We start from the raw sequence: 24,252 nt of genomic DNA, 5'->3' as shown, positions 1-24,252 counted from the left end.
ATCGAGATATAAGAGCTTGTTTTAAGTCAATAATTCCTTCATGTAGATTAAAAAGTTCCAGTTTCACTGGCAGATTATTTCATTTTCCCCAAAGTTATAGGTGAAATAATCTGCCAGTGGAACTAGAACCGGGTTGCTAGGTTACAGGCTGGGCTTTCCTGGGGTTGCTAGGTAACGCCGCAAAAGAATATTCTACTAACTAGCGGAATTTTGTTATAGGTGAAATTTTGTGTTTTTGTCTTCACTGCAAAAACATAAAATCTTAATTTTTGTCTAGTATCTTGTGTAAATATCTTAGTACACTTGTAATTAAACAAAACTAACTTACAGGTATTTTTTCAACAAGGAATTAAAGTTTTTTGTTAGTCAATAATTCTTTAATATTGATGAAAAAGTTCTAGTTAAACTGGCAGATTAATTAATTTATAATGTAGGAAAAATTAGAAAAATTCTGCAGATTGCACTAGTTACTTTTTCATTTTATTAAGAAATTGTTTGCTTAAAACAAGCTCCCATTTCTTGTTGAAAAGTTACTTGTAAGTTACTTTTGTTTCATTTGCAGAAACAAGACCAAAATATTTGGTAGAATTTTGTGTTTTTGCAGTGTAGTGTTGGTTCCAAAGCAGCTTCTCTTGAAAACAACAATCAACACTTGGAAAGAAACTAACATTCCCTCAGTTTAAGCTCGCCATAAATAGAAAACAACTTTATTTTACTGTAGCATTTTTTTCTGGTCAGGAACTCAACAAAAATCTCCCCAAACATCATAATTTGTGACAAAAAAAAACTTCTGTTTACTGAGCATTTTGAGAACGTTTGTCTAGGCAAAACTGCCGATCAACTTTTTACTGATAATGAGGTGAAAGTACACTCTGTCGGATCACATGGGCCTCAGCGCTCCCTGTTAAATATAAACAACGCATCAGACGGGAAAACCAATCAGTTTGATCCAGACAGACGCCTGCTAACCACAGAGAGAGTTATGGAGTTTTATGTAACTCTGCTGCTGGCAGGGCTGATCGGTCTGCTTTGGTTCGTCTCTGTTAGAAACAACAAGAAGTACCGTCTGCCCCCAGGGCCCAATCCGCTGCCGCTCATCGGAAACCTGCTGCAAATAAACAAGAATGCACCTTTTAAAAGCTTCCTGGAGGTGAGTTGGCTGAGTAGTGGATCAAGGAAGTGACTGGAGTGATTTATTAAAAAATAACTTAAATTTTTACCAGGTTTCTAGTGCAAATATCTTAGCTCACTGAAATACGACATAACTACCTTACAAGTCAGTGAAATTTGGTTTTGGGGCCCTCTAGTTCTTCTAACATTGTGGATTGCTGGAATCAGATGATTAGATCATTCTGACACCTGCTTTAAACTTATTTAACTTAATACTTAACAGAAGTTTCACATAACTTAGAAGTTGATGTAAAAAATTATGTTTGCTTTTGCCACAAAATGATCAGCAGCAAACAACATATCACCAACTAGAGCAGCTCATTGGTTCATAAATGCATGTAGTAGCCATGTAGCCTGACGGAAAACATTTTGCTAAAAGTTTTAATTACTCTTATCAAACGTTATCAAACACGTCGTTTTGAAGCCAAAAAACCTCAGAAATATACAAAGCCAACCATGAGAATCAACTCATTTCAAGTTAAAACTCAGTTTCGCACAAAGACGCTAGCATAAATGTTTGGCTGTTGAACTGGACCGGTCGAGGTCGCTATAAAGCTAACTTTCTGTTAGCAGCTTCACAAATCATTTTTATAAACATTACAAAAACATATTTAAACAAACCTTTATCTTGGCTTTTTTTCTATTCTTCCTCTTTTCTCCCTTTCTGAAGGATAAGTCCTTTTTAGAGACATTATTTTGCTAACTTATTTTTGTTAGTCAATAATTCTTTAATATTGATGAAAAGTTCTAGTTAAACCGCAGATTAATTAATTTATAATGTAGGAAAAATTAGAAAAATTCTGCAGATTGCACTAGTTAATTTATTTATTTTTTATTTTCTCCATAAAATAAGGATTTCTACATGCATTATCAAATATATGTTATTGTACAAACAAATCACTTGATGATGAAATTGTGTGTTTTTGTTATAATGACGTAGAAATTCTCTAAAATAAAAAAAAATCAGCACTTGGAAAGAAACTAACCCTGAGTTTACTTTGCTTATGCCTTATGCCGGCCCTGTTACAAGTAACTTTTCAGCAAGAAATAGATTGTTATTTCACTTATAACAAGAAAAAATATCTTGATAAGTGAAATAATCTGCCAATATTAAGGAATTATTTGCTTAAAACAAGCTCTAGATCTTTCTGAAAAGGTTCTGTGAAGTACGTTTGGTTTAATTTCAAGTGAACGAAAATGTTTGCACTACAAAGAAGACCAAAAAGACTTGGTAAGATTTTGTGTTTTTGCAGCTAAATGTGGTTGAAACATGTCTTTTTATAACCAAAGACATTCTGCATGCAGGTTTTGTGTATTCTTTGAATCTGTGATTTAAGCTGTTCTTTAAAACTAATTTGTTATTAAAACAAATACTTACTTCAAAACATGGATTAGGTTTGGTAGTACAAATTATGTCGGTACACTGCAAAACACTTGAATTAATAAAAAAATACCTTTCAATTAACTTTTCATCCAGATAGGAAGTTATTTAAAGTCTATAAGCCTTAAATATTGATTTAAAAAGTACAAGTTTCACTGGCAGATTATTTCACTCACTACATCACGTTTTTCCATGTTCTAAGTAATCTGGAAGCGAAACTAGAACCTTTTCATCAATATTAAGGAATCACTTACTTGAAACAAGCTGCTGTATCTTTCTGAAAAGTTACTTGTAAGGTAGTTTTGTCTTATTTCGAGTGTACTGAGATATTTACCCTAGAAACTCGACCAAAAATACTCTAATATTTGGTTTCTGAAACAAATCCACAGTTTCTGTTGACTTCTACACAAAGGTAAATTAGTTTTCCTGGAATTTTGTCAAATGTTTTGTTTGTCTGTTTAAATAATCATCTGTTTTCACATTTAGTTCAGTAAAACCTACGGTCCTGTGATGACCTTTAACCTGGGCTGGCAGCGGGTCGTTGTTCTGGTCGGATACGACGCGGTGAAGGAAGCTTTGGTGGACCAAGCAGACGACTTCACAGGCAGAGCGCCGCTGGCATTTTTGTACAAAGTCACCAGAGGATACGGTAACCGCTAACATCCGCCGCTGATGGCCTTCCTGCCGGTCGCAATAACCAATTAATCAATTAATCGCACGATAGCTAAAAATGAGCGCCATCATTTCTATACCACGCAAACACCAAGTTTTTTTTTTCTCGTTTCTAGTGAAGATATCTTAGTACACTTGAAATAAGACTTTACAGCAAAATATAGGAGTTTGTCTTAACTCAATAATTGATGAAAGAGTTCTAGTTCCGCCATTAGAATCTTCCACTGCACCGTTACCTAGCAACCCCAGCCAAGCCCAACCCATAACCTAGCAACCCAGTTCTCGTTCCACTGGCAGGTTATTTCACTTGTAATATTGGTAAAATGTCTTGTTATAAGTGAAATAACCTGACAATGGAACTAATACTTCCTTGTTGAAAAGTTACTTGTAAGAGTTTTGACTTATTTTTGCAGTAAGAAGATTCGTGCACCAGAAACTGTACAAAAATACTTGGTAAAATATTGTGTTTTTGCAGTGCATTCTGATGATTAATATTTTTTGAAGGGTAACTTTGTTGACAGACGTCATAATCCATTTCAGTTAAGATTTTGGTTGTTTGGTTTTAATTCCCATTTTCTTCATGTTTATGTTTTTATTTTGGATGTTTAGAAGATCTTCCAGGTTCAGGTTTCTTTACAAAAACTGAGGTTTATTGGTTTTTGAGGAGAGGAATTTGCATTTTCATGCCTTTATTACAAAATGATTGCAGAATTTGCCCAGATGCCTGCTTCTGTTTGGCAGGTATTGGGATCAGCAATGGGAACCGCTGGCGTCAGCTGCGGCGCTTCACTCTGTCGACTCTACGAGACTTTGGGATGGGAAGGAAAGGGATGGAGGAGTGGATCCAGGAGGAGAGCAAACACCTGAGGGCTCACATCCGCAGTTTCAAAGGTAAGGTGTCTACTTTTTGAAATGAGGGCTAAAAAGTTTATTTACACATTTTTACGTTAAAATCTTCCTACTTCACTGCAGAAACACAATCTTACCATGTATTTTTGGACTAGTTCCCTAGAGAAAATATCTTAGTTAATTAAAATAAGACAAATTTAACTTTCAAGTAACTTTTCAGCAAGACATGAAAGCTTCTTTGAGTGAATAATTTCTTCATATTGATAAGAAGTATTAGTTACTGGCAGGTTTTTTTCAATTAAAAAGGTTAATTTCAATTTTTTTTTCTAGCAAATTTTCAACTTTCCCAACTCAAAAGCTTTTTTTTTTTTTTTCTAGAAAACTTCTGAGACTTTTTGGGAGAAAATCTCACCTTCATTTCTCAGTAATATATAGGAACTTAATTTAAGGTAATAATTCCTTAATATTGATAAAAAAGTAAAATCTGGCAGATTATTTCAGTTGTAATGTGGGAAAAATGTATTGTTATAAATTGAATAATCTGCCAGTGGTTCATCTAGATTAAGAAATGACTGACAAAAACAAGCTCCTATATCTTATTTTGCTATATTTAAATTGTACTAAGATATTGGACTAGAAACTAGACCAAAAATACTTTGTTACATTTTATATGTATACATAAAAATTCAGTATTTACAGTGCAAAAATCTAAAAGTAAAAAAAAAATTTAATCAGCAAAAGTTAACAGGCTGTAAGCTATTGTGAGATCTTGTAAATATCTGCAGTTTGAATATATTTCTGTTAAATTGTGAATGTGAGGTCAGTTTTTCTGAAGTCACAAAGTGAAGCAAAACCACATCGGAAATTTGCATATATTTAAATTTTCTATTGCTATCGACTCAATAATTTAATCTATCAGATTGAAAATGTTGTCATAATGTAGAGACATGAAGGAGTTTGAATGAAGTGTAGTTTTATAATTTAGTGTAAGTTAATGATTTGTTGTAATCCTGACTGTTTTGTCGACTGGTGCAACATGAAACTGAATGATGGTGCAAACAGGTTTTTTTGTGCCACACCTCCAGAGTCTGCAGGATAAAAGAAGCTCCGCTGCTCAAGCAGTTAAAAACTGAGAAAACGTTTTACGCATGCGCCTTTTTGAGAACCTTTCTAAAACAAGTCTGTTGTGTTGCTGTTTCTGCCTCCAGGCAAACCTTTTGACCCCACAATCCTTCTGAGCCGCACCGTGTCAAACATAGTCTGCTGCCTGGTGTTCGGCCAGCGCTTCAGCTACGAAGACAAGCAGTTTCTGAAGCTGCTCAGCGTCATTTCCAGCGTGGTCAGGTTCAACAGCAGCCCTTTGGGTATGGTAAGTGGGAGGCACAAAAACAAAATCTAACCAAGTTGTTTAGTCTAGAGCAAATAAGACAAAACTAACCTACAGGTAACTTTACTAAATGTAAATGATTGTAAATACTTCCTTAGTTTTGATGAAAAAGTTCTATTTTCAATGGCAGATCATTTCACTTATAACAAGACATTTTCCCTTGTTATAAGTGGGATAATCTGTCAGCGGAACTGGGTTGCTAGGAGACGGGCTGGGCGTGGCTGGGGTAGCTAGGCAACGGTGCAGTGGAATATTCTACCAGTGGAACTGGAACTTTTTCATCAAAAACAAACTTCAATATTTTGCTGAAAATGTACTCATGAGTTAGTTTTGTCTTTTTTTAAGTGTGCAAAGTTAAAACTAGCTTCACAGGCAGATTATTTCAATCATAATTTGGAAAAAATGTCTTGTTATAAGTGAAACAATCCACCAATGGATCTGGAACTATTTCAACAATATTATAGAATTATTTATTTAAAACATCGTGCTTGAAATTTAAGTTTTGTCTCATTTCAAGCGTGCCAAGATTTTTGCACTAGAAACTAGACCAAAAATACTAGTAAGATTTTGTGTTTTTGAAGTATGTTACCTTCAGTTGCTATAAAAATGCTGCATACATCAAAAACTACTGAAAAGAAATTTGACTTCACCATCAGAAGTCTTGAAATTGGGCCCCTGTCTCTTTAAGAAGCTCCTGCTCTTTCCAACACTCCGCCTTCAGCATATCATCTTCTCATTATGCTGTTCACAACCATTCTTTGGAGCCTGGACTGAAAAGCAGATATTCCACCAAGTGTTTTGTAACTGTTGCTGCCGCTAGTCTAGAGGTGCATAGCAGGATTGATCTCTAAGGCGGGAGCTCGGCTTCAGTCAGGCTAAAATTAATCAATCAACATTAGGAATGGATGTGGAAGTTAAAGCGCAACATTGTTCAACAAAGTATTGGTTTAAGATTTGTATATTTATGCAAAATAATTTCTTTCTCTGTAAAACTTTCACACCTTCAAAACTACCATGTTAGTTTACTATATTCTGGGAAACAAAGATGCAGCTTTTTCTTCCACAGATGTACAACATCTTTCCGTGGGCCATGGAGCAGCTTCCTGGCCAGCATCACACCATCTTCACCAAGATCGAAGAGATCCGAGACTTTGTGGAGATGAAGATCCAGGAGCACAGACAGACGGTGGATCCCAGCTCACCGAGAGATTTCATCGACTGCTTCCTCATCCGAGCTCATCAGGTTGGACTTTATCAAGATTACTTGTTCTTATTAAATGAAATCAGCAAAAGAATTAACATACAGATTGTCTTTCCTGCAGTGTATTATAAGCCTGGCGGGCTGCCAGGTTTTACTTACGACCCCCGCCAGGTTAAACAACTTTTGTTTAAGGATTATAGTTTTTTTATACACAAGTAACAAAAGAACTAAAAGAATTAATATAGTTCTATATAGAACTAAACAATAGTAGCTACAGATGGTTTATAGAGTCTCTGTGGTGAAACGGTTAGAAGCACATTGGTACCATTAGTCAGTATGTGAACACACAGAGAGACGGAGGTCAAGTATCTCTTTGTTTTATTTTCATAACTGCTGCTAGGATTTACTAGCCTCCATGCTAGCAATTACAGCGAATAAAGTGACATGTCACGGATAAGGATCAAACAATCTCTTATCTTATTGACCTAAAATTAAATAGGATGAAATAACTGAAGTGCAAAAGATTTATATTTATTTTGTGACATAGTCATATTTTCAAATTTCCTGCCAAATTAAAACATTTTTAACTCAAAACCACAGTAGGATGACTACACTGCAAAAACGCAAAACCTTAGAAATTTGGGTGTCGTTTCTAGTACAAATATCTACACATAAAATAAGACAAAGATAATTTACAAGTAACTTTTCAGGAAGATATAGGAGTTTGTTTTAAGTCAACAATTCCTTAATATTGATGAAAAAGTTACAAGTGCCACTGGTATAATATTCTACAGCACCGTTACCTAGCAACCCCAGCCAAGCCCAGCCCGTTACCTAGCAACCCAGTTCTAGTTCCACTGGCAGGTTATTTCATTCATAACATGGGAAACATTTCTTGTTATAAGTGAAATAATTTGCCAGTAGAACGAGTACTTTTTCATGAAAATAAGGATTTATTGACTTAAAACAAGCTCCTGCATTTTGCTGAAAAGTTACTTATAAGTTAGTTTTCTCTTATTTCAAGTGTACCAGGATATTTTCACTAGAAACTATCCCAAAGTTTCTTGGTAAGAATTGGTATTTTTGCAGTGTAGCACCCCTACCACTGGGTTGAGCAGGTTTTCTGGTGGAAACAATGAAATATTTTGAAATTAATATTAAAAATCTCCCCTTTTTTCTCTCAGGAAAAAGAAAATCCGTCCACTGAGTTCCTCTATGACAACTTGTTTGCTACGGTGCTTAATTTGTTCATAGCAGGAACAGAAACCACCAGCTCCACCATCAGATACGCTCTCAGTGTGCTGATCAAACACAAGAACATTCAGGGTCTGTAGACAGACGCTATATTGTTGCTGAGACAACAAACTGCACTGAGAAGAGTTAAACAGGCGTCCATTTTGCATCGTCTTCTCCAGAAAAAATGCAGGAGGAGATTGACTCTGTGATTGGACGGGAGCGATGCCCCAACATGGAGGATCGGAAATCCCTGCCGTTCTCGGACGCCGTCATCCATGAAATTCAGCGTTTTCTGGACATCGCCCCCTTCAGTCTCCCTCACTTCGCTCTGGAAGACATCTCATTCAGGGGTTACACGATTCCTGAGGTAACGTCAAGGTTTTTCCTCAGTAAATGTGTTTGCAAAGAGTCTTTAGTAGGTAGAGGATGGCATCCATCCATCCATCCATCTTCTTCTTATCTGGGGTCGGGTCGCGGGGGTAGCAGCTTCAGAAGGGAGGCCCAGACTTCCCTCTCCCCAGCCACGTCTTCCAGCTCCTCCGGAGGAATCCCAAGGCGTTCCCAGGCCAGCCGAGAGACATAGTCCCTCCAGTGTGTCCTGGGTCTTCCCCAGGGCCTCCTCCCGGTGGGACGTGCCCGGAACACCTCACCAGGGAGGCGTCCAGGAGGCATCCTGACCAGATGCCCGAGCCACCTCAACTGGCCCCTCTCGACGTGAAGGAGCAGAGGCTCTACTCTGAGTCCCTCCCGGATGACTGAGCTTCTCACCCTATCTCTAAGGGAGAGCCCAGCCACGGCAGAGTACTGAAAATTGTACTCAAGTAGGAGGATTCATCATATTTTCACCCTACTTCCTTTATTTAGTAGGAACTAGGTAAAAGTATAAAGTAGCTGTCCAAGAAATTAAAATAAAAACGTATTTGGTAAAAAGGCTATTCAAGTACTGATCAAAACATCGACCATTTAATATTTAAAAATAACATAAACAGACCAAAATCTAAATTTATGTGGAAATATTGGCATTTTTAAAGATCAAAATTCAAATAATTCATATAAATAACCAACAAAATCAGGGAAAATAAATTTCTTTCAAAATAAAATGTATGGAACTGTAGATTCTGTCTGGTGAGTTTTTGGTTAAAACAAACTTGTTCTTCATTCAGTGAAAATGCTCACAAAGAGTAGAGAATCCAGACATTTTACTCAAGTAAGAGTTGCTATACTGCATAATAAAAATACTCAAGTAAAAGTAAAAAGTACAGTAAATATCCTAATCAGATAACTGCAAAGTGGTGGAACTAAAAGGTTAGTTAATCAAAAATATTATTTCCGCTAATGTTAAAGAACTACAACAACACGGTATTTCCCAGACGCTAATGCTAAAGTGCTAAATATATCCTTGAAAAACTAGAAAAAACCAATTTAATTCTGACTTTACAATTTGCATGCTCTACAATGCCATTAGATATTCTGTTTATATATTGCTCCAAACTGTCCGTATTTTGTTCCTGTACATTTCTTGTAATTAAGTTACTGGAGGAAAACAACAGAGACAGAATCTCTGTTGAGGAGAGGAAGTGGAACTGCTACGTGAACAAACTTCAAAATAAGAGCGTGAATAGAAAGGTCTAAATAAGAATTAACAGTGGATAACCAAAACTTAAGCACAGATATTGAACATTATGTAACTTAATATTTACAAAATAGCCTAGTAAAGTAACACTTTAGGATTTTATTCAGAAAAGAGCGCCAAGCATTTTCAAAGTTAGAAAATTAGCGCTAAATAAAAACTCTGCTACAGGAGGTTTGCATCAAACATTTAGCAAGGAACACTTGGTTGTGGCTTGTTTATAACTTATTTTCCCTCTATACACAAGAAACCATAACAGTGACAATATATTGTTCAGATTCTGGTTGTACTGTTCTTGAATATTGGTTCTGCTGTTGTGTCTATGTAGGGAACGTCGATTATACCGCTGCTGCACTCTGTTCTTAAAGACGAGAAGCAATGGGCGACTCCATATTCCTTCAACCCGCAGCACTTTCTAGACCAGAATGGCAACTTTAAGAAAAACCCAGCATTCCTCCCTTTTTCTGCAGGTAAATCCGTGGCCTTAGAGTTCATTAAACACGTGGTTTTTATGGAGGAGGGCAGCAGGGGGCGCTGTAGAGGCATCAGAAAATTGGAGGGGAAATAAAAAAAAGCAAAAAAAAAAGAACCCCATAAATATTTAATCTTACATTTTTTATTTTTTTACTTAAAAAAATGTTAAAAATAATTGTTTTACATATTTAAATGTCAGTCAAATTTATCCAGCTCTTTAGCTTATCAAGTTTCTGAGAAGAAACAGTACAGCTGCAAAAAACATAAGAAATGTGGGTCTACAATAAAATTTGATGTGATTAATATAAAATATTACACATTTCTTATCATCAAAAGGTTGATTTTAGTGGAAAATCGTAATATCTGGTAATAAATTCATGTCACCTAAATTCTGAAGGTATGATGTAGCATTTAAGCTAAATTAATGAAATAATTAAGGAATAGTGAATAAACGACATTCTAAAAGTTGACATTTCCTTATATATTTTGTATAATTTTATGTAGATTTGCAGGGTTAATGCTCTTTGGGGGGATCATGCATGGAGAAGTTTAGGATTTCCTGGATTAAACATTCAGTTAGCATGCACTGTAACATCATTTAATGCTTATATTTTGTGTCCTCAGGGAAAAGAGCCTGTGTGGGCGAGTCTCTGGCTCGTATGGAGCTTTTTATCTTCATAGTGACTCTCCTGCAGGAGTTCACCTTTACCTGCCCTGAAGGTCCCGACAGCATTGACCTCAATCCAGAGTACAGCAGCTTTGCCAACCTGCCTCCTTCTCACAAAATCATTGCGACGCCGCGATGAAAGAGAAAAGCTGCTCTGAGACAATCTGAAAATAATATTAATTCAACTTCAAAGATAATTTCATTTTAACTGCGTGGTTAAAATAAACAATGGTCTATGTCATGTTTTGTCAAAAATGATTTTGACAAAAAAAAAAAAAACAACACCACCTATTTCTTTCCAAAAAATGTCTTACACAAAAAATAAATGAATAAATGTTTTATCAAGAAATGACTTGGGTATGTATTTTAGGAAGGTGATGATGTTGTAAAAACATGTTATGATTACGATATATTTTTTTATGCCTATTGTTCTGTAAATATTGATACTTTTTTGTTACACAATTGTTGGGATAAATATTAATGATAAAGAATTTATGCTATGATAATGTGCCATAATTGTCATCTTTTTTTAAGTGATTTTCATAAAATAAAACCAAGGAAGTCAATATTTCTGAGGAACCCCCACAAAAACACATCAAATCTTAAAATCTGGCTATTGTGTGGTATTAGAACCAATACACCCAGTACAACACTTTGATTCTGTTGCCTGAGAGGCTTATAATACACTGGGGGAAACCCTGAAGTAAAATAAAATCACCTTTTTAAATCCACAGCACCATTAGCATATCTGGCTTAGTATTTGCTACAGAGAATGCTCGTTACCCCTAGCAACAGTTGCCATGGTGCAGACACTAAGCCTGCTATGCCAAGTGGAATTCATTTAAGTTTGAGGCCATTCAAAGGACGATTGGTGATGCCACAGAGTCTGTGACATCACCAATGTCACAGACATTGTCAGAGTCTGTGACATCACCAACTCCGACTCCTAGAATAGAGTAGAATGTACTTTATGACTAGTTGCTAACTGCTTGCAATCTTTCAACACAGAATCTTTTATCGGAGTTCACGTCAGAGACGCAGGGATGTCTGAGTTAACCTGGATCGAGAAATTAGCTAACGCTTGTGAATCTGCTTGTAAAAAACTTGCAAAACGCTACAGAAAAAAACAACCCTGGAGCCCTGATTATACAAAGAAGAGAATTATCGGTGACATTGCTTGGAAGGTGATTGAGAAGGTTGCAGATGAATCAACTCTGCATCTTGTCAGAGACACCTTTGAGGTGGCCCACACTCAGCTATTACGCCAAATTATGAAAAAAACTGGGAAAGTAGATCTGTCCCTTGTGATAGAAATGTCAGATGAGCTAAGCGAAAGGATCTTCCAAAGCATCGCCAGTGATTCTTTCCACTTTGCTAGCCAGTTGCATTTGTTCGCGATACTTTTCTACCCAATAACGTATCCGAGGATTGTGAAAGAATTCAAGTATCACTTGGAGAATCCCATTCTTCCAGAGCCTACAAAAACAGACAGATTTCTCTCATCTGTAAGAACAACCCTCAAAAATGCGTTTTTTGACACCGAGAGCTTGTATTCAGATGAAAACTGCCTGACCGACACTAAGACCATTGCTGCCAAAAGGAGAAAATCAGTGATAGGGGAAATAGAAGTCATCAAGCATGGAACAGAAGAGGAACGTCATAAAATGGTCAATATAGTTCTTTGGAAACTGATTTGTAAGGCTAGCTATAGATCTGTCACCCAGTACAAACTTAAACACACTATACCAGTCTACAAAAGGCTTTCTGTCATACTGTGGGAAGAACTAAAGGACGAAGATTTTCTAATTTTCTACCATATGGACAAAAAACACAGCAAGGACATCTTCCAACTTCTATCTGGAAACGAGGATGTGGTATGGGACAGACTTTTTTATCTCATGAGAATGGACCACCCGATTGTAGATCAGAAGATAATATGGTGCTTCAAAAGAGTCTTCACACATCCCAGAAAAGTGAATCTCCCACAATCCACTCTGAAAATTGCTTGGAAAAACACCAAAAGCGCTATCCATAAAATTTGCTGTCGTGGCGTTAAAGTTCATCCAATGCCACAAAGTTCGGAGACTGAAGAAAGTGAGGATAAAGGCGAAGGCGCAATTGAACTCCCATTTTCTCGCAGACAGTCTTCAGACGTAGGGGGTTCAGATTCCCGTCGACAGTCTTCAGACGTAAGCGGATCAGATTCCCGTCGACAGTCTTCAGACATGGAGGGTTCAGATTCCCGTCGACAGTCTTTAGACGTAGAGAGTTTGGTTACTTGCACCCCTTGCGACCCTATTTCAGAAGAAGGTAAATCAGTTGAACCGGAAGACCTGCCACAAAGTTCGAAGACTGAAGAAAGTGGGGATAAAGGCGAAGGCGTAATTGAACCCCCATCTTCTTGAAGACAGTCTTTAGACGTAGGCGGTTCAGATTCCCGTCGACAGTCTTTAGACGTAGGGGGTTTGGTTATTCGCACAGACATGTCCCCTTGTGACCTTATTTCAGAAGAAGGTAAATCAGTCGAACCGGAAGACCAGGATGCAACCGAACTGCCAGTCAGTGAAGACAACAGCCAAATAAACACCTGACAAATATGAACCTCTGATCTGGTTTTGAAAGATCTGGAATGAAACACGCAATCCAAATCCGCTGAATGGTGCTTCATTTTGACGTTTGGGAATCGTCTTGGGAATTCACTGAACTTTCTGGACAATGTTCAATTAAATTTAAAGCTTTATTGTCATTTCACTAAAACAGTGAAACTGAAATAGGAATGCAACTCATTGGGCCTAGTTAAAACATTAAAAGAAATTGGGTCAGTAAAAGGGACGTTGTCTGAATATCCCTTGCCAGCTAAGGCCAAAATTACAAATTCGGTTCAAATGATTACTCCTAAATTGCCAAAATGGATGGATGGACGGTTAAAAAGAAGGGCTGCACGGTGGGGTCTTTCTGCATTAGATATGCATTTTGTCCCCTGTGCATGCGCGGGTTCACTCTAGGTGCTCCAGTTTCCCCCGCAACCCAGCCAGCAAGCGAATGTTCAGACGACGTTCAATGAACGTCAAATCAGGAGTTCAGGAATGGACGTTACCTGAACGATGACTGAACATTTACCCATTGTGGAAAACAAAATGTTTTCAATCAGTTTTTATATTTTATAATTCTTTATGGCTGTCATTATTTTATGATGTATTGGACTTTAAACTGCCTTGTTGCTAATATGTGCTATAAAAATAAACCTGATTGATTGTTTTTACCTATCAATGGTCAACTTCCTATTTTTCCTATATTGATTTGTTACAATAGGAGCTTCTGCACTTCCTGTATCCTGGTCCTCTGTCTCTTGTACTTTTTTCTGCTGTTAAAACATTTTAATCTGTTAACATGTCGTAATGGGTTTTTACAAGCCGCCTTTAAATGCAACATGAGCATGAAGACGCTCCCATCGGTTTTACAGCTGCGAAACCGAAGTATTCTTATGCACACTTTTGTGGGAAAAGTATGCATAAGAATACTTTTACTGCATTGTACTTTTTACTTTTACTTGAATAATATTAAGAACCATTGCTACTCTTACTTTAGCAGATTTCTTTTGAATTGAAAGAAACAGACTTCAAAGATCTTATAGATTTCTGTAACCAATGTGTAACATGCAACCCACAAGAAAGGTTAATTCATTTATACACATATATATATACATACAGTATTTTTATTTCTTTCCTACTTATGGAAGGTTTCTGTTTATATAATAGGTTTGTGGTGCCTTTCTATCCTAAAGAAAGATATAAAACTTCAGATATTTCACAACGAGATATTAACATTCATGGAAAAACCTCACATAATCTTATATTAAAGCAGAAAGTACAGCGGCCACCGTAAGAAAGACTTACAGTGTTCAATTATGCCACATGAACTGATCAATACAGTATTGCGAGGGAACGCAAAAGAAAAAAAAACTCCTCATGTCCCCTGGAGGACTCCGTATAAAATAACTACAAATTAAACATTCACTGCAAAAACAGAATCTTACCAAGTATTTTGGTCTAGTTGCTGAAATATTATAATACACTTGAAATTAGACAAAACTGACTTACATTGATTTAAGTCAGTTATATTGATTAAAAAGTACTCGTTCCTTTGACATAGGAAAGACATTTTTAACATGTCACAAGTGAAATAATCTAGGAACTTGTACTTTTCCTTCCTGATTTATCAGTTTTGTCTTATTTCAAGATATTTGAAGCTCCTAGACCAAAACTGCTAGGCAATACTTTATGTTTTGAAGTGAACATGGGTTTTTGTTCGGACTAGTTGAATGTGCGCTGTGCAAAAGTTGAGTCACGTGGTTCAGTGTGGTGAAAACAAAAACACCCGTCAGAGAGAGGCAGGGTTCAGAGTTTTGGAGGTTTCTGCGTCATGGAGGTTTCTGCAACATTTCTCCTGTCGGTGCTGATCCTGGCTCTCCTCTGGTTCTTTTCTGGTAAAAACACCCAGAAGTACCGTTTGCCTCCTGGACCCAGTCCGCTGCCTCTCATAGGAAATCTGCTGCAAATGAAAAAGACAGCGCCGTTTAAAAGCTTCCTGGAGGTGAGTTCGTGATGAAAATCAATCTGCAGTGGGCGTACACGGCTTGTAAAAGCATTCGGGTTTGTTCCACAGTTACAACAACAACAACATAAAAATGTTAATGGATTCCGTGGGGAGTTTGATCTGCTGGACTAATGTCGTATAATCAGAGTTAGGACATTCCTATAAGCTTCCGTAGAAAGAACGAAAACCACGCAAATACATTTACAAACAGCGCGAACACAAACTGCAGCAGTTGGATTAAAAATTGGACACATTGTGCTTAACAGCAACACAAAAATGTCAATAATGTGCAGGAAAAGAGACAAAAGATCATATTATTCTAGTTTGTGGATAGAAAGGAGATTAATAATGGAGGAATTTGGAAAACAAATTAGCCTACATTTCATTTAATTTTATAAGCATTTCACAGGAAAATTCAGATGATAAAATTATCCAAATTTTAACTAGTTTTCCAGAAACTCTGCCTTATCAGTAGGTGGTAATGCAACGTTATCGTTTCTCCCCAAAACAAAGAAAAAGGAGGAGAACTGCACCAGTTGATCATAGTTCATCCTCTGTGTTTGGAGTAATTTTTTAAAATCTATTTTCCAGGTAAACAACACAAGAATGACTTCAGTGAACTGCTGAATCATGTTGCATTTGTATTTATTAATACCCTGGTAAAATACACACTTATCTTGTCATATAATGTTATTTTAACCAAAAACAGTTTCATTTAAATATTTGAATCAACAAATTACAATTTTACAAGTTGTCTGGCTACAAGCACAATGAACTGTTGTAGATCCAAGTAAAGATTTCAGTAGAAAAAGTCAGACATGTGGGATTGAAATGTCATCAAAAATACATATTATACACTGCAAAAATACAAAAAGCATTCTGATAATAAATAATACGTTTCAAGAGCAGAAGTTACCAGTAACAGAGAGGTCAGCGCTGGAGAACAAGGGTCAAGTTAACAGCTAAAGAGTCAAACCACAATAAGAATGTATAATTTACATTTAGTTTTTCATTCAGTTCAGTAAAACCTACGGTCCTGTGATCACCGTCCACCTGGGCTGGCAGCGGGTCGTTGTTCTGGTCGGATACGACGCGGTGAAGGAAGCATTGGTGGACCAAGCAGACGACTTCACAGGCAGAGCGCCGGTGCCGTTTCTGCACAGAGCCACCAGAGGATACGGTAACCACTTCAAAAATAATCTTAAATTGGACGTAAAGGCTCTGGCAGCATTTTGCGCGACTTTTCAGCGGAACATTTCTGTTCGACAGGAATTGGCATCAGTAACGGTGAGCGCTGGCGTCAGCTGCGGCGCTTCACTCTGTCGACTCTACGAGACTTTGGGATGGGAAGGAAAGGGATGGAGGAGTGGATCCAGGAGGAGAGCAAACACCTGAGGGCTCGCATGCGCACCTATACAGGTCCTTATTGATCACATTGATTCAATAACTTATCAAGAGAACGGAAATGTCACCAAAAATACATATTGCACACTGTAAAAACACAAAATCTGTCCAAGCACTACCAAGTGTCTTAGTTCACTTGAAATAAGTTACAAATAACTTCTTAACAAGATATAGGAGCTCGTTTCAAGTTAATAATTCCCTAATATTGATGAAAAAGTTCTGGAAGAATGTTCCACTGCGCCGTTACCTAGCAACCCCAGCCAAGCTCAGACCGTTACCTAGCAACCCGGTTCTAGTTCCACTGGTAGATTTATAACATCGAAAAATGTCTTGTTAATGTGAAATAATCTACCGGTGGAACAATGGAATCAAAAGATTAAAAGTCAAAACTCTGAGAAAAAAAATTATAATTCTAAAATGAAAAATCATTTTCTGAGAAAAAAAAAGTCGAAATTGTGGGCTTAAAATCTGAATTATTAGTCATCAGTCAGAAATAAGACTGAGAATAAAGTTACATTTCTGAAATTATGCCTCATTTTTAGAAAGAAAATCAGAATTGTCGGATTGAAACTCAGAATTCTAAGAAAAAAAGTCACAATTCTGAGATTAGAAGTCTTATTTTGGAGGAAAAGTCACAATAGTGGGATTAAATTCAAGAATCCTGAGAACAAATGTTGAATTCTGAGATTAAAAGTCAGAATTCTGAGAAAAAAATGCATAGATTAAATCAGCAAAATTAAATCTGAGAAATATATTGTAATTGTGGGATTAAACATCAGAATTCTGAAAAAACCGTAATAATTCAGAAATAAAGTTTCATTTTAAGGAAAATGTCGGAATTGTGGGGTTGAACTTCAGAATTCTGAGGAAAATTTTTAAATTCGAGACTGAAAGTTTAAAATCTCGGATTAAATGTCCGAATTCTAAGAAAGTTTGGGATTAAAGTCTGAAATCTGAGGAAAAACTGTTTTTACTTTGTCCATTTACCATAATCCTGAAATTTTCTGTCACTGCAAAACAAAACAACTCTAAAAAGCCCTGATGAAACTGGCTACATAAACGAATGCTGGAAATCATTTTAAGCAAAAAAATAAAAAAATCTTGTTTGGCACTGTTTTTATTTTCACCTCCAGGTGAATGTTTTGACCCAACCATCTTGCTGAGCCGCACCGTGTCCAACGTGGTCTGCTGCCTGGTGTTTGGACGGCGCTTCAGCTACGAAGACAAGCAGTTTGTGAATCTACTGGCTGTCATAACTATGATCGCCAGGTTCAATAGCAGCACTAAGGGCGTGGTAAGAGCAGGCACCTCCATAAAGTCGGCATTTAACTCCTGACAGTCTGGACTGAGTGTTCTAAGAAGAAAGTCAGAATTTTGGGATTAAATTCAGAATTTTGAGGGAAAAGTCATAATTCTTTCATCAAAACTCAGCATTCTTGGGGAAAAAAGTCAGAATTTTGTTATTAAAAGGCATAATTATGAGAATAAATATTTAGACAAATCCCTTTAATCCTCTCTAATCCCATTATTCCCACGTTTTGTTTAGTTTTTCTCAGAATGCTGATTTTTAATAACAAAATGCTGATTTCTGATCTCAAAACACAAACTTTGTCCTCTGAATTCTGACATTTAATCCCAGAATTTTAACATTTTTTTCCCTAAATTCTGGGAAAATTAAATGTCAGAATCCTGAAGGAATTTGAGAATTTCGAGATAAAATCTGAATGATCAGAAAAAAAGTTTGAATTTTGAAGTTAACAGTCAGTGTCATGTCCTCAACCTCCATCGCCTTGTTGGAGTCGACATTCAGATAAACTCCTCTCCAAAATGAGGAGACAAGACAAGAGGGCTGACGTTGACTCTTTACTGAAGCCCGTTGGAGTAAAACCGAGAAATAAACATACAAACTTTCAGAAATAATACACAGTAGCAAACAATACTGCACATAAAAGTACAATAAATTTGCTCCATATTTAACTCAAGGCTGTAAAAGTTCTTATAAAAGAAATATCGCTTTATACAAATGGCTAAATTATTCTTAGTCAACAAAAAATCCTTTGGAAAATTGAATACATACCAACAGTGTTTCAAAGACCAGCTAAACCGAAGTTGCAGCGTTACTTCTTCTTCTTCTTGTTTTTATTGGCGGTTGGCAACAAACTTTAAGTAGCATTACCGCCACTTGCTGGTATGGAGTGTGATTCGAGATGGACTATCAATTTATATAAATACTTGTATACTCCTACACATACTATTAATAGATAAATTAAATAAATAAATTTCATATTTATATATGCATACATACTTTCATCCATTTTTATACATATCTTTATAATCCACCCCTCTAGATCATGCATACATTCACACACACACCTACTATAATCAAATTCTTTGAAATAATTTAGTTTTCTTTAAATATTTAATAATTATTTGTATATGTTTACTCCCCAAATTCTTCCTCAAAATATCTAACAAATTAATCTTTTCCTTAATACATTCAAACTCTCCTTTCATACATCTTCTTTCTCTTTCATACTTATGGCATTCTAACATAACATGTTCTATTGTTTCATATTTATCACAGTATTCACATTTTCCATTAATATGCTTTTTTATTTTAAAAAGTGTATAATTAAGTCTTGTATGCCCAAATCTTAATCTTGTTATCACCCTTCCCTCCTTTCTATTTCTTCTTCCATTTCTTTTCTCTCCTACTATTTTCTGAATTTTATAAAACCATCTTCCTGTTTTTTCTTCATCCCACCTTTTTTGCCATTTTTCCATCAGTTTTCCTTTAACCATACTCTTTCCCTCAGATTTACTTATTTTAACTGCAAAACTAATAGGATTATGAATTGCCCTCTTTGCCATTTTATCTGCCCTCTCGTTTCCTTCTACCCCAATATGTGCTGGAACCCACACAAATATAACTATTAGACCCATATTTTGTATCCTGAACAATATATAAAATATTTCTAATAAAATGTCCATCCTACTATCTGATTGAATATTTTTTAAACTTAACAATGCTGAGCTTGAATCTGAACATATCACTGTTTTTAATGGTTTTATTTCTTCTATCCATTGTAAAGCTAACAATATTGCCAACATTTCTCCTGTGTTTACTGATAGTCCGTCTGTAATCCGTTTTCCTATTTTTAAATCGAATTCTGGTACCACATGCAGCGTTACTGAGGCCTGGTCTGCTTTTTATGACGTCATCAGAAACGGCAGACTCCTAAATGTAGTTCATAAATTCCGCCACTAGATGGCAACAACGAAGCACTTCTACAGTATAAATCTGTGAAACGTCAACAAACTGACATGCAACAGCACAGTCAGCATTGTGAGAAAAATAATTTGAATTGCGGTGTAAACTTCAGAATTATGAGAACTTTGGGATTAAAATGTGACATCTGAGAAAAAAGTTAAAAATTTGAAATAAAAAAAATCTGAAATTAAAAGTCGGCGTTATGGGATTATAGGAAAAAGTTAAAATTATGAGATTTAAATGTCTGAATTCAGAGAAAAAAAGCTTGATTTCTGAGATTAAAAATCAGCATCCTGTTATTGAAAGTCAAAATCCATTAACAACAACCAGAATATCAAGACTCTTCTACACTCGTTTTATAATCTAATGACGTCATAAAGAATCAAGTACCAACTTTATTCTGTTCCCACTTGTGATGAGTTGTGGGTGAAATCTGCTGCGTTTCTCTCTCAGATGTACAACATCTTCCCGTGGCTCATGGAGCGACTTCCTGGCAAGCAGCACGCCGTTTTCGCAAAGATCGAGGAGATCCGAGACTTTGTCCAGACGAAGATCCAGGAACACGGAGACACACTGGATCCCAGCTCTCCCAGAGACTTCATCGACTGCTTCCTCATCCGAGGTCATGAGGTCGGCAAGACAAGGAAGATTTCCTGTTTCTATAAACCAAATCAACCAAAAGCAACATAGAAAATGTTACTTCCTTCCAAATGTCTTTGTGTATTAAACCTGACTTTAGAAATATTATCTCAACTTTGTTCTTGTAATATTACTAATTTATTCTCAAGCTATACTTTTATTTTGAAAATATTTTGACTTTATGCTCATATTAATTTATTCTCATGCTATTATGACTTTATAGTCATACAACTATTCTCAAATTATCATTTTATTCTCAAAATATTGACACAATTTTTATATTATGACTTTGTCCCAAATTTTTACTTTATTCTCATATTGTTTCAACCTTATTTTTGTAGAATTATTACTTTATTCTTGTATTATTTTGACTTTATTCTCAAAATAGTCATAATTTGAAGGATGGAAAAAGTTTTAACACACACTAGTCACCTTGTTGTCTCGAGAAAACTATCAGGAAATTAATTAATCTTGAGAAAACTATTAAAATATGCAGTTATAAGTTATAAGCTTTTTCATAGGGCTTTCCAGTGTTGGTGGATTTTAGCCATTTGCTGCTAAAAGCATCTTCTTAGTGTCGTCAGAGCTTCTTTTACGTTCCTCCAAGGTTCAAACTACAACATTCTGGATCTACTTTTTCCTCCAGCAAAAAGAAAACCCCTCCACTGAGTTTCACTACGACAACTTGGTGGCTACCGTGATGAATTTGTTCCTGGCGGGAACGGAAACCACCAGCTCCACCATCAGACACGCTCTGAGTGTGCTGATCAAACACAGGAACATTCAGGGTAAGCAGAGGCTTTACTAACAAAATATCACCACTTTATGTTTGATTGATTTGGCTTTATAATCAAAATATTATCATTTCATAACAAAATATTAGGAGCTTGTTGAAAGTGAATAATTCCCTAATACTGATGAAAAAGTACTACTGGCAGATAATTTTTTCCCATGTTAGAAGTGAAATAATCTGGCAGTGGAACTAGAATTTGGTTGCTAGGAGACGGACCGGGTTTTGGTTGGGTTGCTAGGTAACGGCTAAGTGCCCGTTGTTAGCGAAATAAAGGGAACTCGAACTTCTTCATCAATGCTGAGGAATTATGGACTTAAAAACAAACAACTATATCTTGCTAAAAACTTACTTACAAGTCAGTTTTCTCTCATTTTAAGACATTAAAACATTTCCACCAGAAACCAAAGATACTTGGTATTCTCTGTGTTTTTCACTGTGTGGCGGCTACTCCTTCGTCTTCTCCAGAAAAAATGCAGGAGGAGATCGACTCTGTGATTGGACGGGAGCGATGCCCCAACATGGAGGACCGGAAATCCCTGCCGTTCTCGGACGCCGTCATCCATGAAATTCAGCGTTTTCTGGACGTCGTCCCCTTCAGCATCCCTCACTACGCGCTGCAGGACGTCTCGTTCAGGGGTTACACCATCCCAAAGGTGAGCCAAAGTTAAGCAGCCAGCTCTGATCCTGGGTTGTAACTCTGTGTCCCGCCGTTTTCCCGTAGGACACTGTGATCGTACCGCTGCTGCACTCTGTGCTCAAAGAGGAGAACCAATGGGCGACTCCGCATTCCTTCAACCCGCAGCACTTTCTGGACCAGAGTGGAAACTTTAAGAAAAACCCAGCGTTCCTCCCTTTTTCTGCAGGTAAATCCGTCACCTCAAAACTACAACAGAGTATTAAGACCATAGCAGGAATAAATAAATAAATACATTTCAGGGAATGACATCAGAAAATTATGACAATAAATTCCTAAAATTACTACAAAATTATACAAGAATAAAGTCAAATAAGAGGGTAAAAAACTAATATATAATAAAATAAACTCATAATAATGCAGGAATATTATTATTATTATTATTACAAGAATATAATATTATTATATTCTTGTATAATATTACGGTAATGTTATACTGTAATATTATTACGGTATAATATTGCCATAATAAACTCGTACTAATACAAGAATAAAGTCAAAATAATCCGAAAATAAAGTCGGAACATTTAGAGATTAAAGTCTTATGAGAGTAAAGTCAAATAAGAGAGTAACATCGTAATATTTGGAGAATAAAGTTGTATTATTACGAGAATATAGTCAAAATAATGAGCTTATAATAAACGACTGAACGCTTAATTTTATGTTTCATTTTCTTTAGTTGCCCTAATTTGTAATAAACATTCAGTTAGCATGCACTGTAACATCATTTAATGCTTATATTTTGTGTCCTCAGGGAAAAGAGCCTGTGTGGGCGAGTCTCTGGCTCGTATGGAGCTTTTTATCTTCATAGTGACTCTCCTGCAGGACTTCACCTTTACCTGCCCTGAAGGTCCCGACAGCATTGACCTCAATCCAGAGTACAGCAGCTTTGCCAACCTGCCTCGTTCTCACAAAATCATTGCGACGCCGCGATGAAAGAGAAAAGCTGCTCTGAGACAATCTGAAAATAATATTAATTCAACTTCAATGATAATTTCATTTTAAAATAAACAATGGTCTATGTCATGTTTTGTCAAAAGTGATTTTGACAACAAACAAAAAAACAACAAAAACAACAACACCTATTTCTTTCCAAAAAATGTCTTACACAAAAAATAAATGAATAAATGAATAAATATGTTTTGCCAAGAAATGACTTGGGTATGTATTTTAGGAAGGTGATGATGTTGTAAAAACATGTTATGATGACGATATATTTTTTATACCTATTGTTCTGTAAATATTGATACTTTTTTGTTACACAATTGTTGGGATAAATATTAATAATAAAGCATTTATACTGTGATTATGTGTAATAATTGTCATCTTTTTTTAAGTCATTTTTCATAAAACAAAACCATGGATGTTAATATTTCTGAGGAACCCCCACAAAAACACATCAAATCTTAAAATCTGGCTATTGGGCGTGCTGTGGTGGCGTAGGGGATAGAGCGACCCACATTTGGAAGCCTTGGGTCCTCGACGCGACCGTCGCAGGTTTGATTCCTGGACCCGGCGACATTTGCCGCATGTCTTCCCCGCTCTCTCTCCCCCTTTCCTGTCAGCCTACTGTCATATAAGGGACACTAGAGCCCACAAAAGACCCTCTGGTGGGGAAAAATAAAAAATAAAAAAATCTGGCTATTACTGCCATAATGTGAGATTTCTCGGACTCTAAGGCAAGCAACAACTACGGACACCCAAACAGGTTTATTTAGCAACTGAATGTGCTGGAGAGCGTGTGGAGGGGCGTTGATCAGCGACAGCAGGGAGGAACTGGGCCAGCGGAGGAACTGCAAAGGGCGAGCGGTTAAAGTGGGAAGTCATGAAGGGAATGATGGAGTAACCTGATGGTGACTTACGGTCTGAGGGTAGGTAAGCAGAGGAGAGTTCCTGGGTTTCCAACAGTTGGGGTGGTGGTTTTCCAGATGGGGAAGTTCCAGCAGGTGATTGAGGGTGGACAGGCAGCAGCTGAGTGGCAGGCGTGACGCACCCAGGTGCAAGGCCCAATGGAGCAGCTAGGATCAGATACTTCAGGTGAGTCCGGTTCAGACAGTATTCAGCTTGGGTTCACTGTAGAGCACATATGTCAGAGTCAAGGCCCGCGGGCCACATCCGGCCCGCGAGAAGATTTTTTACGGCCCCTGGGATGATCTTGATTTATTATTAGAACCGGCCCGCAGACCGC

The 24,252-nt window shown here is 36.8% G+C and overlaps 1 protein-coding gene across 1 annotated transcript; it reads left to right on the top strand.

Annotated features, from left to right (window-relative positions):
* Positions 1-917: 917 nt before the first annotated feature.
* Positions 918-23,360, top strand: LOC122833035. The gene is made up of 18 exons (XM_044120334.1): positions 918-1,150; positions 3,038-3,200; positions 3,965-4,114; positions 5,281-5,441; positions 6,526-6,702; positions 7,845-7,986; positions 8,076-8,263; positions 9,855-9,996; positions 10,625-10,803; positions 15,033-15,260; positions 16,281-16,443; positions 16,533-16,682; positions 17,801-17,961; positions 20,392-20,568; positions 21,224-21,365; positions 21,836-22,023; positions 22,092-22,233; positions 22,819-23,360. Exons 1-18 carry the CDS (start codon positions 983-985, stop codon positions 22,998-23,000), a joined length of 3,003 nt encoding a protein of 1,000 aa, XP_043976269.1. The 5' UTR covers positions 918-982; the 3' UTR covers positions 23,001-23,360.
* The last annotated feature ends 892 nt before the right edge of the window (positions 23,361-24,252 follow it).

The sequence above is a fragment of the Gambusia affinis genome, linkage group LG06 (genome assembly GCF_019740435.1).
Source record: "Gambusia affinis linkage group LG06, SWU_Gaff_1.0, whole genome shotgun sequence".
Taxonomy (NCBI): domain Eukaryota; kingdom Metazoa; phylum Chordata; class Actinopteri; order Cyprinodontiformes; family Poeciliidae; genus Gambusia; species Gambusia affinis.
The sequence above is the reverse complement of the archived record's forward strand: the minus strand, read 5'-3'. Positions and strand labels throughout refer to the sequence as shown.

Coding starts and splice junctions, on each gene's coding strand:
- LOC122833035 (XM_044120334.1), top strand. CDS start 983: ATGGAGTTTTATGTAACTCTGCTGCTGGCAGGGCTGATCGGTCTGCTT. Junction 15,261..16,280: donor CGTTTAAAAGCTTCCTGGAG/GTGAGTTCGTGA, acceptor TTTTTCATTCAG/TTCAGTAAAACCTACGGTCC. Junction 22,234..22,818: donor GTTCCTCCCTTTTTCTGCAG/GTAAATCCGTCA, acceptor TTGTGTCCTCAG/GGAAAAGAGCCTGTGTGGGC.